The sequence below is a fragment of the Nicotiana sylvestris genome, chromosome 10 (assembly GCF_000393655.2).
Source record: "Nicotiana sylvestris chromosome 10, ASM39365v2, whole genome shotgun sequence".
Taxonomy (NCBI): Eukaryota; Viridiplantae; Streptophyta; class Magnoliopsida; order Solanales; family Solanaceae; genus Nicotiana; species Nicotiana sylvestris.
The window spans coordinates 134,101,910-134,113,694 of NC_091066.1; the positions used below are offsets into that span (position 1 = coordinate 134,101,910).

General features: G+C 34.7%; 1 protein-coding gene across 1 annotated transcript; it reads left to right on the forward strand.

Moving 5' to 3' along the window:
• The first annotated feature begins 11,062 nt into the window (after positions 1 to 11,062).
• On the forward strand, positions 11,063 to 11,536 carry LOC138879989 (secreted RxLR effector protein 161-like). Its single transcript, XM_070159637.1, has 2 exons — positions 11,063 to 11,074; positions 11,153 to 11,536. The coding sequence occupies exons 1-2, from the start codon at positions 11,063 to 11,065 to the stop codon at positions 11,534 to 11,536; spliced, it is 396 nt and encodes a 131-aa protein (XP_070015738.1).
• The last annotated feature ends 249 nt before the right edge of the window (positions 11,537 to 11,785 follow it).

Here is an 11,785-nt window from a genome sequence, read left to right on the forward strand (position 1 = left end):
TTTGTTTCTTTTGTTTTGATGTGGATGGGATGTATCAATTCTGCTCCCGATGGTAACAATCCAATTTTTGCCTTTGCTGTTTAGCAAAGGCATATGTTTTATCTATAAAAAACTATCCTCTTTTTGTTATCTAATGCTTATGTTTCTCTGTTTCTCTCTTCTATTATGTTGTTTGCACATATGTGGCATGAGTTAGCTAGGCTAGACTTCTTTATGTTGATTGTTTGCTTGTGTATTTTTAATGATGCCAAAAGGGGAAAGTATAATTGAAACAGGGATCCGATTAAGGGGGAAGCACAAAGTCAGGGGGAACTTGCAAAGTTCCTGTTACTTCATCTGGTTATTTTTGTTCTAAAAAATGTGTCATCAATGTATAAGTTTGTCATCATCAAAAAAGGGGAAATTGATGGAATTTCAATGTCTAAGCCTTATGTTTTGATGATCTAACAAACTTACTGTCAAGAACCAGATAGGGAACCTGACACACTTGGTTTACATTGCCAATCAACGAACTCCAACTAAATATGAACTGCTATAGCTTCAGGAGATAAAGAACCAACACAAGGATCTGATACCCTTGTGGTTCCCAGACAGCAGTACGAAGTCAATTGGGTACAGTAAGAAAATGACGTGACTGCCTGCACTGTTTCTGTCTGCACTGCACTAATTCTAGTGGTCACTTGTCCTTTTACCAACCAAGTGATTACATCATTTAAGTGATGTCATCCAAGTTGTATTAACAAGTGCATTATAATAAAACATCACTTGAACACATGAGAACTTCTTCAAGCATTCAAGCCATCTGATATTCCAGCATTCAATTCTCAAGTGCATCAAGAACAAAGTTAAACACTACTACGGACCAGTTCCTAGATCCAGTATTTTGTTGTCCTTAGTTGAGTTGTAACTTTATATTCGTTATTCATTGTAATTCCTAATTTGCTTAGCTAGAAGCGTTGCTTAGGAACCCTTTTGTAAAATTATAAACCCTTAGTGCTTGTGTCGTGACTAGAGTTAGTCATGAGTTGAAGTCTTTGTAATAGGTGTATTACAAAGTGGCTTGTAATAGGTGTATTACAAGTTAGTGAGGGATTAAGAGTTTAATTCCTAGGTTACAATAGATTTTAATCTGAAGATTGTTCAGTAGTGAAATAGAAATCTTACCAGTATAGGTCGTGGTTTTTTTATCCCCTTGAACATGAATTTTTTCACGTAAAACTCTCTATCTTATTTACTTACTGTTTTATTAGTATTCTTAGCAGAAACTCATAGAGGACCTGGTACTATATAGTTTGGTGGACTCATATAAACTATCAAACAAGGTGTGGTTTATATCTTTGTACCTCATTTTTCTCATTCCTCTTACTTACAAAGTCACATTTATAGCCAACAGGATTAACACCATAAGGTGTTTGGACTACAATCCCAAAAACTTCACATTTCGCAAGTGAATCTAACTCTAATTGGATTACTTCTTGCCATTTTGCTAATCACATTTTTGTCGACATTCTCTAACAGATTGAGGTTCAAGGTAATCACTATCTTGCATAATGCTAGATGCAACATTATATGCAAAGTCACAATCCACCACTATATCAGATTGGTTCAAATTCGTCTCAATATCGATCGGATATGTAGATAGTTCCTTATTTTCTTGAGTCTCAAGCTCAGTAATTTTCTCATGAATCTCAAGATTAGTTAAATCATAGATTTCTTTAAGAGACTCTTTCATATTGTCATCTTGATCATTTTTTTTCTAGGATTTTGATCCTTAGAGCCCAATGGCCTGCCACGCTTTAAGCGCGCTTTTGACTTATTAGCTACGACACTAGAAGGTTGTCCAATAGGGATATCAATATGGTCCTTGCACATAATGGCTTGTGTTTCAACTGTCAGCTACTCACTATTGATTAATGGTGGATTGACCACAAGGTTTCAAGCAAAAAAAGGGCTAAGACAAGGGGATCCAATGTCCCCTTACCTATTTGTTATGGATATGGAGTATTTGAACAGATCCTTGAAGAACCTGAAACAAAACCCTGACTTCAACTACCATCCCAGATGTTCAAAGTTGGACCTAGTACACATTTGTTTTGCGGATGATTTGCTAATGTATTGCAGGGTAGATAGAATCTCCATCCAGTTAATGTTAAAGGCATTCAATCACTTCTCTGAAGTTTCTGGGCATAAAGCCAATATGGATAAATTTTCACTCTATGTAGCAGATGTGTCCAGTGAATTCAAACTCCAAATCATTCAGGAGATGTGCTTCTCTACTGAGGAAATGCCATTCAGATACTTGGGAGTACCTCTATCTTCAAGGAAGCTCACAATATATCAATGTCTACCTCTAGTAGAAAAGATGATTGCAAAGATTAGATGTTGGTCTACTAAATTCCTATCATACAATGGGAGACTACAGCTGATTAAAAGTGTACTATTTGAGATACAGACTTACCGGGCTCAAATCTTTCTATTGCCGAAAATGATCATCAATATGGTAACAAATGTATGCAGAACATTCCTATGGACAGGTACAAATGAGGTTTCCAAAAAAGCATTAGTAGCTTGGGAAATATTGTGCATGCCTAGGTCTACTGCAGGATTAAATATTCTGGACTTCTACAGATGGAACAAATTAGCAATCTGTAAGCTATTATGAGATGTTACTCAAAAAAAGAATAATCTATGGGTAAAATGGATTTACTGCTTCTATATAAAGCAGAGAGATCTAATGAAATGTCCTATTCCTAAACAAGCTTGTTGGCTAGTTAGGAAGATACTGGAAGCAAGGAGCTGGCTGGTGAATCATGGGGACCTTGAGGCACTGTTAAAAAGCTTTGAGATACAAGGAAAGTTCAGCATGAAGAAAGCATATCAATTCTTCACTCCTCAGTTTCAGAAAGTAGATTGGAAGAAAATAGTATTGGTGTAAAGTATCATTCCCAGGCATCAATTCATTCTCTGGTTAGCAATTCAGCACAGGCTATCTACTGTTGATAGGTTAGAGAGATGGGGAATACAGGTTGAAAAAGAATGTGTACTGTGTGCAGCTGACATAGAGGAAACCTTGGAGCATATACTATTTGACTGTCCTTATTCACATCAGGTGTGGAATACTTTACTAGGCTGGTTGGGAATAAAAAGGAACATAGGCGCTTGGCAGGAAGAAGTCACTTGGGTAGCAAGCAGAATCAACAATCGACCAAGGACTCATATTCTAGGATTTCTCTTTGCAACAACTGTATATCATATCTGAGCAAAGAGAAATGCAAGAAGATTTCAACAAAGGAAGCAAGAGGCTAGACAGGGAGTGAAGGAAATAGTTATACAGCTACATGTTAAAGGACAGAACAATTGTAAATGGAAGAGTATACTAGATAGGTTAAATTGTTACCCAGCATAGATAGGTTATAAGTAGTTTTAATATTCTGAGAGACCTAACTCTTGAGTCCAAAAGAGTTAGCTGTGTATAAATTTTTACTTGGTTGAATAATTTTTTTTATTGACCAAAACAATACTGTCTCTGCAAGGGTATGTGATTTTGTGATCCTTTTCAGATCCGTAAATGCATCTGGCATTTGATTTGGTACTTTGAAAATGAATAATCTTTTGTACCTCTTTGTATATAAATAGAGGCGCGTGGATCGAGATAAAATAATGATGAATTTTTCATTAAATTTCCCGTTTGGTCTCACCATTTACTCCCCTAATTTTGGGAAAAATATCTCATCAAATTGACAATCTGCAATCGAGCAGTGAACAAATCTCCCGTTAATATTTCGAGGTAACGAATAATAGAGGATAATTCAAACCCAACATATATGCCTAACCTTTTTTGGGGACTCATTTTAGTGCGATATGGTTATGCTACAGGCATATATACTGCGCATTCAAAAATTCTTAAATGAGATATATTAGGTTCATGACCCAAAACTAATTGCAACGGAGAATATTTATAATAATTTATCGGTCTGAGACGAACTAATATTGGTGCATGCAAAATGACATGACCTCAAACAGAAGTGGGCAACCACGTTTTCATGAGTAACGATCTTGCTATCAATTGCAGACGCTTAATCAAAGACTTTGCAAGGTCACTTTGAGTGTGAACATGAGCTACAGGATGTTTCACTTTTATCCCAATTGATAAGCAATAATCATTAAATGCTTGGAATGAAAACTGAGCAGCATTATCAAGTCGAATAGACTTAATCGGATTATCGAAAAACTGTGCCCGTAACCGAATTATTTGTGCCATTAATTTTGCAAATGCTAGGTTGCGAGATGACAATAGGCACACATGAGACTATCCAGAATATGCATCTATTAAGACCATAAAATATCTAAATAACCTATTAGGTGGGTTAATAGGTTCATAAATATCCCCTTCTATACGTTCTAAAAACGCAGGGGACTCAATCCTTACCTTTGTTGGTGATGGTCTAACCATTAACTTGCCTTGATAACAAGAAGTGCAAGAAAATTCATTATTTAAAAGAATTTTTAAATTCTTTAATGGATTTTTATTTGAGTTTTCTATAATTCGTCTCATCATAATTGATCCAGGATGTCCCAATCGATCATGCCAAAGTACAAAAATGTTGAAATCAGTCACCTTTTGGTTTATGATAGAATGAGCTTCAATTGCGCTCATTCTTGTCCAATCAGACCACAAGAAAAAGATGAGAACTTCTCAATAACCCTTTTCTGGTCAGAGGCATTCTTGGTAACGATGAGATATTCAAGATTATTCTCATCTATTGTCTCAATATGATATCCATTTCGGCGGATATCTTTAAAACTCAACAAGTTCCTCGTGGACTTGGAGGAGAATATTGCATTATCTATTGTAAGTATTGTTCCCCTAGGCAGAGTTATAATAACTCTTTCAGAGCCTTTAATTGAATTACAACTACCATTTTTTTAGTAACGTCTGCCTTACACATACTTAAATGAGAGAAATATTTTTTCTCTTTGAATATCGTATGTGTCGTACATGAATAAATGAAACAAATATTTTTACAATTGAACTTTGATCCAAATTTGCTTTGTGGAATATCTATATTTACTTCTCATGGTTTGACATACAAAAGAAAATATACGAGTAAATATTAGTATTTTCAGAGAATAGGAAAAGAAATAAAGTTAAACCAATGATTCAATAATTACCTTTTAATACTATTTCTAGCAAACTCTTATTATGATACAAACGACTACATAGGTAAAAATGATACAATTGTGAGTATACTACACATATTAATAATACAACTACAACAAATTTATCTAAATGTACAAGTTATTTACTTTTGTGTTTAATAGTCATTTATAAGAATTATTATAATGACTACAAATACTAAGCCAAACTCTCTAACCAGCATAAATACTCAAAGGTATGCAAGTTATATGTTGGTTGAAATAATTAAGTGATATGTATTAAGAATTAAATATATGTGCAAAAAAAATAACTAATTATGTATATCAATGACGCTAGTCATTATAAATATGATGCAAGTCATTTCTATTCATTTGATTTAGTAATTGACGTTTAAGAACTGAAACTAAAGTGTTCCAACGTGTTTGAACCAAAGTGTTTGTTTACAACGAATATTAGAACTATATTTAATCAACTAACGCTATTTTAAAAAAAATAATACTAATTGATACTAATGACTATTACTCATGTAAAGAACTATGATTACATAATGTTTATTCACTAGTTATTACAAATAGGCAAAAATAAAAATCAAACTACTCAATCATCCTTAACCACAGATCCATCACCGATCAAGTGGTCTATTTTTCCATAGGTGCTCAAAAAAGTCTGTCACATCCAAATGGGTGATGTCAAATTCATTGTTAGAGATAAATTAGCTTCAGGACTTTTATTCTTTAGAGATGCTTGATAAAGCTGTAAGAAATTCACCGTCTCTTTCTAGAGATTTCTAGTGTGACCCACATATAAGGTAATAAATTATTTACCTTATCTTCCAAAGGAAATAATATATCAGATAATATTCTGTAGTTATGCATATATGGTAGTTTCTTAGATGGAAAGAAATTACCATATATTAGGAGTCCCTAGGGTAATTATAATTTATGGAGAAGTCCCTAGGGCTAAAATATTTGCTTAAGAGTCCCTAGCTTACCTATAAATACGTCTGTGACTCCATCAGTCTGGCATCCTACGATAGGCACGTGCTAGAAGACTCCTTAGGTTTTCTCTCAAGGTTCTTCCAAGGAATTTCTCTCATCACTTGAACAACCATAGCTGAAAGTACGTTCCTTGTTTAATTTCCGCTGCGCTGGCTCTGTATATGTATTCAAATTTCAACATGTGGTATCAGAACCTCCCTTTTGCTATGTTGTTCAGTATTCGGTATCCAATTGTTGTTATGCCGACAGAGAATTTACGACGAATTACGAAACAAAAATTTCTTTTCCAATTGAAAGTGCTAAGGATCCGATAATTGTAAGACCAATTAGTAAATTACCTTTACTATATTCCGTGATTGGATTTTATGTGCTTATCGGATCTGTTATTCAAGATGTGTTTGATTTAATTTCTTTAACACGTTTGTTTTATCTAAGTTCTCGTCCAATTACATCTCTGTTGCGTAATAGCACTTGTTAGAATCACTAGATTGTTGCTAATGTTTCTGAACCAAGAATCTCTGAAGTGTATGTCATGAAAATTAACAAGTACTAATGCTATAAGGCTTGTGTGAAATCCAAGGTTTGTTTTAATTGTAATTGCGTCTCAACTACTAGATTTGTGTTAATCCATATGCAGTAAATGAAATGGATGTACTTGTAATCTAGTAAACGTTATGATTCTAGTTTACTGATAGAGTTTGCTTTGTTGCATTATGTATTAATTATTTCTTAACTTCAGTGAAACAAACAAATTTACTTTCAGTAATGAGCTCGTTAGTTTGGCTATGACATCTAATTTGCTTTAAAGATTCTGTCGTTTATTATTTTGAGTTTTGACAGAGAAATTTATTGATTTAAAATAGTAATGTGATATTTGCTCAATAAAGATCAGGAAACAATCATGACGCACTTTAGCATAATTGTTTATTGTATCTTTTGTGTTCAAGGATATGCCTCTATATATTCTTGTAATATTAAGTTTAATTATGAGAACTATGTTCCAAATGGGACTTTGTAGGCATTATGCTTATACTAAGTGTGTCCATTATGAAACCAATCAATATTTGCTTAAGTTGATAATTAAGGTTAATTATTCTAACATGTCATTTTAAGTTTTCTTTTATGTGATGTACTTAGGAGTAGCCACGACATCTTGAGTACTTGATATAAAAGAAATTAAGTTGTTTAATCACATAAAGTTTAGTGATTAAAATTATAATGATATCTACTTAGTCCAATTATCTCACTAAAATGGTAACTCAGCCCTACAGGGAGGTAACCATTTTGGTAAGATTAATTGGAAGAGATAGTAAACCTTTAAGTTAAAAATAATCTTATGCCCACAGGTACAGATTAATTTAAGTATATTTTGGTTTAATGGTCTAATAAAGTAAAGTAAATTATATGCATGAGTTGCAGCCTCTGAACACAGGAAGGTCTAGAATTTACTTAGAATCAGTATTTTACGCGATTCACCCTTGATGGATTGTACTTCATAGCTTATGTATGTTTATCCTTGTTTTGCAGTATTTATAGTTTTTCCTACCGCTATTTTTAATCAGAATGCTCGAATTCTAATGCTTTCTGGTGACAATTATACTGAATGGAAGGAGAAAATCCTTCTCACTTTAGGGTGCTCGGATCTAGACCTGGCACTCCGTGTGGATGAACCACATATTCCCATGGAATCAAGTACGCTAGCTGCTAAGGCTATTTATGAGCGATGGGAGCGATCTAATCGCTTAAGTTTAATACTCATAAAAGCTCACATAAGCCAAATCATTAGGGGTTCTATCCCTAATAGCGATAAGGTCAAAGCTTACATGAAGGCAATTGATGAACAATTTGTAAGCTCTGACAAGGCATTGGCTAGCACCCTTATGAAGAGGCTCTCAAGTATGACTTTCGACAGAAGTCGTACAGTGCGTGAGCACATTATGGAGATGAGAGACATTGCTGCTAAACTCAAGTCCCTTGAGGTTGATATGCCTGAACCATTTCTTGTGCATTTCATTCTCAACTCACTTCCTGCGGAATATGGTCCGTTCAAGATTTTTTACGACACACATAAGGATAAATGGTCAATCAATGAACTTTTGACCATGTGTGTTCAAGAAGAAGAGAAGTTGAAGCATGAGACACCAGAAAGTGTTAATATGGTGACTCATGGTAAGAGAAATGCAAAGAAGGCAAAAGTGTTCCCATGAAGAAGAAAAGCACATTTCACAAAGATGTTTGTCGTTTCTGTAAGAAGAAGGGACACTGAAAAAAGGATTGTCTGAAATACAAGAAATGACTTGAGAAGAAAGTAATTTTACCTTTGTATGTTATGAATCTAATTTCACTGAAGTTTCTGATAATACATGGTGGATTGATTCTGTTGCTACAATTCACATTGCCAAAATCATGCAACTTTTTCTAACTCAGAGGAAGCCGATAGGAAGTGAACAATACGTCTATTCTGGCAATAGGACGCGTTCACATATGGAAGGCGTGGGGACTTATAGGCTCATTTTGAAGGATGTTTTCACTTAGATTTAGAAAATACTTTTTATGTTCCAGAATATTCTAGAAATTTATTTCTCTTTCAAGACTATCAATTAGTGTATATGATTTGATTTTCATTATCCTTCTGTGAAACTTTTGAAAGATAATAAAGTTATTGGTTTTGGAAATTTGAATGGAAATTTATATAAACTTGAGCTAGACCCCACATTTGAATGCAATGTTTTAACTTTGCATGATAAAGAAATTGGCACTAAGCGATGTATTATCAATGAGAACTCATCAAGTCTTTGGCACAAGAGATTGAGACACATCTCTATTGATAGAGTCAAAAGGTTGGTTAATGATGGAGTTCTAAAAGCTCTTGATTTTTCTGACTTTGAGACTTGTGTGGACTGCATAAAGGGTAAGCAGACCAACAAATCAACTTAAGGTGCCAAAAGGAGTTCTCAATTACTTGAGATCATACATACAGACATATGTGGGCCTTTTCCTACCCCTTGCTTGAATGGTGAGAGATATTTTATCTCGTTTATTGATGACTATTCAAGATATATGTATCTCTATTTTCTATTTAATAAATCAGAAGCACTTGATGCTTTTAAAGTTTACAAAATAGAAGTAGAGAAACAAACGGGTGCTCATATCAAAATTATAAGATCTGATAGGGGTGGAGAATATTATGGTAGGTACACAGATAAGGGACAAGTTAAGGGTCCATTTGTTGAGTTCCTTGAAACTGAAGGTATAATTGCTCATTATACCATGCCAGGAACACCACAACAAAATGGCGTGGCAAAAAGAAGGAACCGGACATTAATGGACATGGTAAGAAGCATGATTAGCAGATCAAATTTACCTTTATCCTTATGGAGTGAAGCCTTAAAACTGCTGTGTATATTTTAAATAGGGTTCCATCCAAGGCTGTCTCCAAGATACCTTTCGAGTTATGGAAAGGATGGAAACCTAGTTTAAATCATTTATACGTTTGGGGATGTCCAACTGAAGTGAGGGTTTATAACCCATAACTAAAGAAGTTGGATGAAAGAACAATAAACGGTTATTTTATAGGCTATGCAGTTTAACTCTAAGGGATTTAGGTTTTATTGTCCTTCTCATTCTCCTAAAATTGTTGAGGCTAGAAATGCTAAATTTCTTGAGGAACATGAAGAAAGTGGGAGTGGTTTGACTCAAAGGGTGGAATTGGAAGAAATAATAGAACCACTTGTGGTACCTTTATGTATTGGAAACTTGAATGTTGCTTAGAAAAATTCTCATGAATTATCTGAACAACAACAAGTTCAAGATCCACCACTACTTAAGGAGCCATGTGAAGATCAACTCGCTTTACCTGAACCCGCTGAAGAAGTGCCTGAACCAGTGGGAGTAAGAAAATCCTCAAGAGTTCAAAAATCAGCAATTTCTAGTGACTATATTGTGTATCTCCAAGAGTCTGATTATGATATTGGACTAAAAGATGATCCATGCTCGTTTTCATAAGCCATGAGTGGAGAAAACTCCACACTTTGGTATGATACCATGAAAGAAGAGTTAAAATCTATGGCTAAAATAAAGTCTGAGATCTCGTCGAATTACCAAAGGGATCCTCTACCATAGGTTCCAAGTGGGTCTTTAAAACTAAAAGAGACTCATATAGTAATATCGAACGATATAAATCCAGACTTGTAGCCAAGGGTTTTACTCAAAGGGAAGGCATTGATTACCATGAAACCTTCTCTCCAGTATCAAAGAAGGATTCATTGAGAATAATTATGGCATTAGTAACTCATTTTGATTTAGAGTTACATCAAATGGATGTGAAAACAGCTTTCCTGAATGGAGATATTGAAGAGGAGGTATACATGTGTCAGCCTGAAGGATTTTGTGATAAGGACAAAAGTCACCTTGTTTGCAAGTTGAATAAATCCATTTATGGACTAAAACAGGCTTCTCGCCAATGGTATATTAAATTTCATAATGTTGTTTCTTCATTTGGATTTACGGAGAACATCATTGATCAGTGTATATACCTTAAGATAAGTGGGAGAAAATATATTTTTCTAGTCCTATATGTGGATAATAATTTGCTTGCAAGTAGTGACTTGGGATTGTTGCACGAGACTAAACAGTTTCTTATCCAGAATTTTGAGATGAAGGATATGGGTGAAGCCTCTTATGTCATTGGCATAGAGATTCATAGAGGCAGATCCCAAAGATTACTTGGACTGTCTTAAAAGGCCTACATTGAAAGAATTCTAGAAAGATTTGGGATGAAGAACTGTTCACCTATAGCAACACCCATAATTAAAGGTGACAAATTCTCGTTGAATCAATGTCCACAAAATGCATTGGAAAATGAGCAAATGAAAGACATTCCCTATGCTTCACTTGTTGGGACCTTATGTATGCACAGGTTTGTACTAGACCTGATATTGCTTTTGCGGTAGGAATGCTTAGCAGATATCAAAGTGACCCTGGTCTTGACCATTAGAAAGCTGGTAAAAGGGTCTTGCGATTTTTGCAAGAAACCAAGGATTTTAAGCTCACATACAAATACTTTGACTCATTGAAGGTGATTGAATATTCAGACTCTGATTTGGGTGGATGCAAAGATACTGGTAAATCCACTTCAGGATACATTTTCCTTCTTACTGGAGGTGCTGTGTCTTGGAAAAGTGTCAAGCAGACCATTGTTGCAACATCCACAATGGAATCTGAATTTATAGCATGTTATGAAGCTACATCACATGAGTTATGGTTGAAAAACTTTATTTCCGGCCTTACGGTTGTCGATTCCATTTCAAGGCCATTAAGAATCTTCTGTGACAATTCAGCTGCAGTATTCTTTTCTAACAATAATAAAAGTGGCAGCTGAAGCAAGCACATCGACATAAAGTACTTGATGGTTAGAGACTATATGAAGAAGCAAGATGTGAGTTTTGAGTATATTAGTACTACTTTGATGATTGTTGATCCTATGACTAAAGGTCTGCCGGCTAATATTTTCAAGGATCATGTAACCCATATGAGTCGTGGTAGCTCAATTTAGCCTTGCTTTGTTCTCTAACAGTTTGTCTAGACATTATGTTTATTTTGATATACATGACATTGCACACTTGATTTT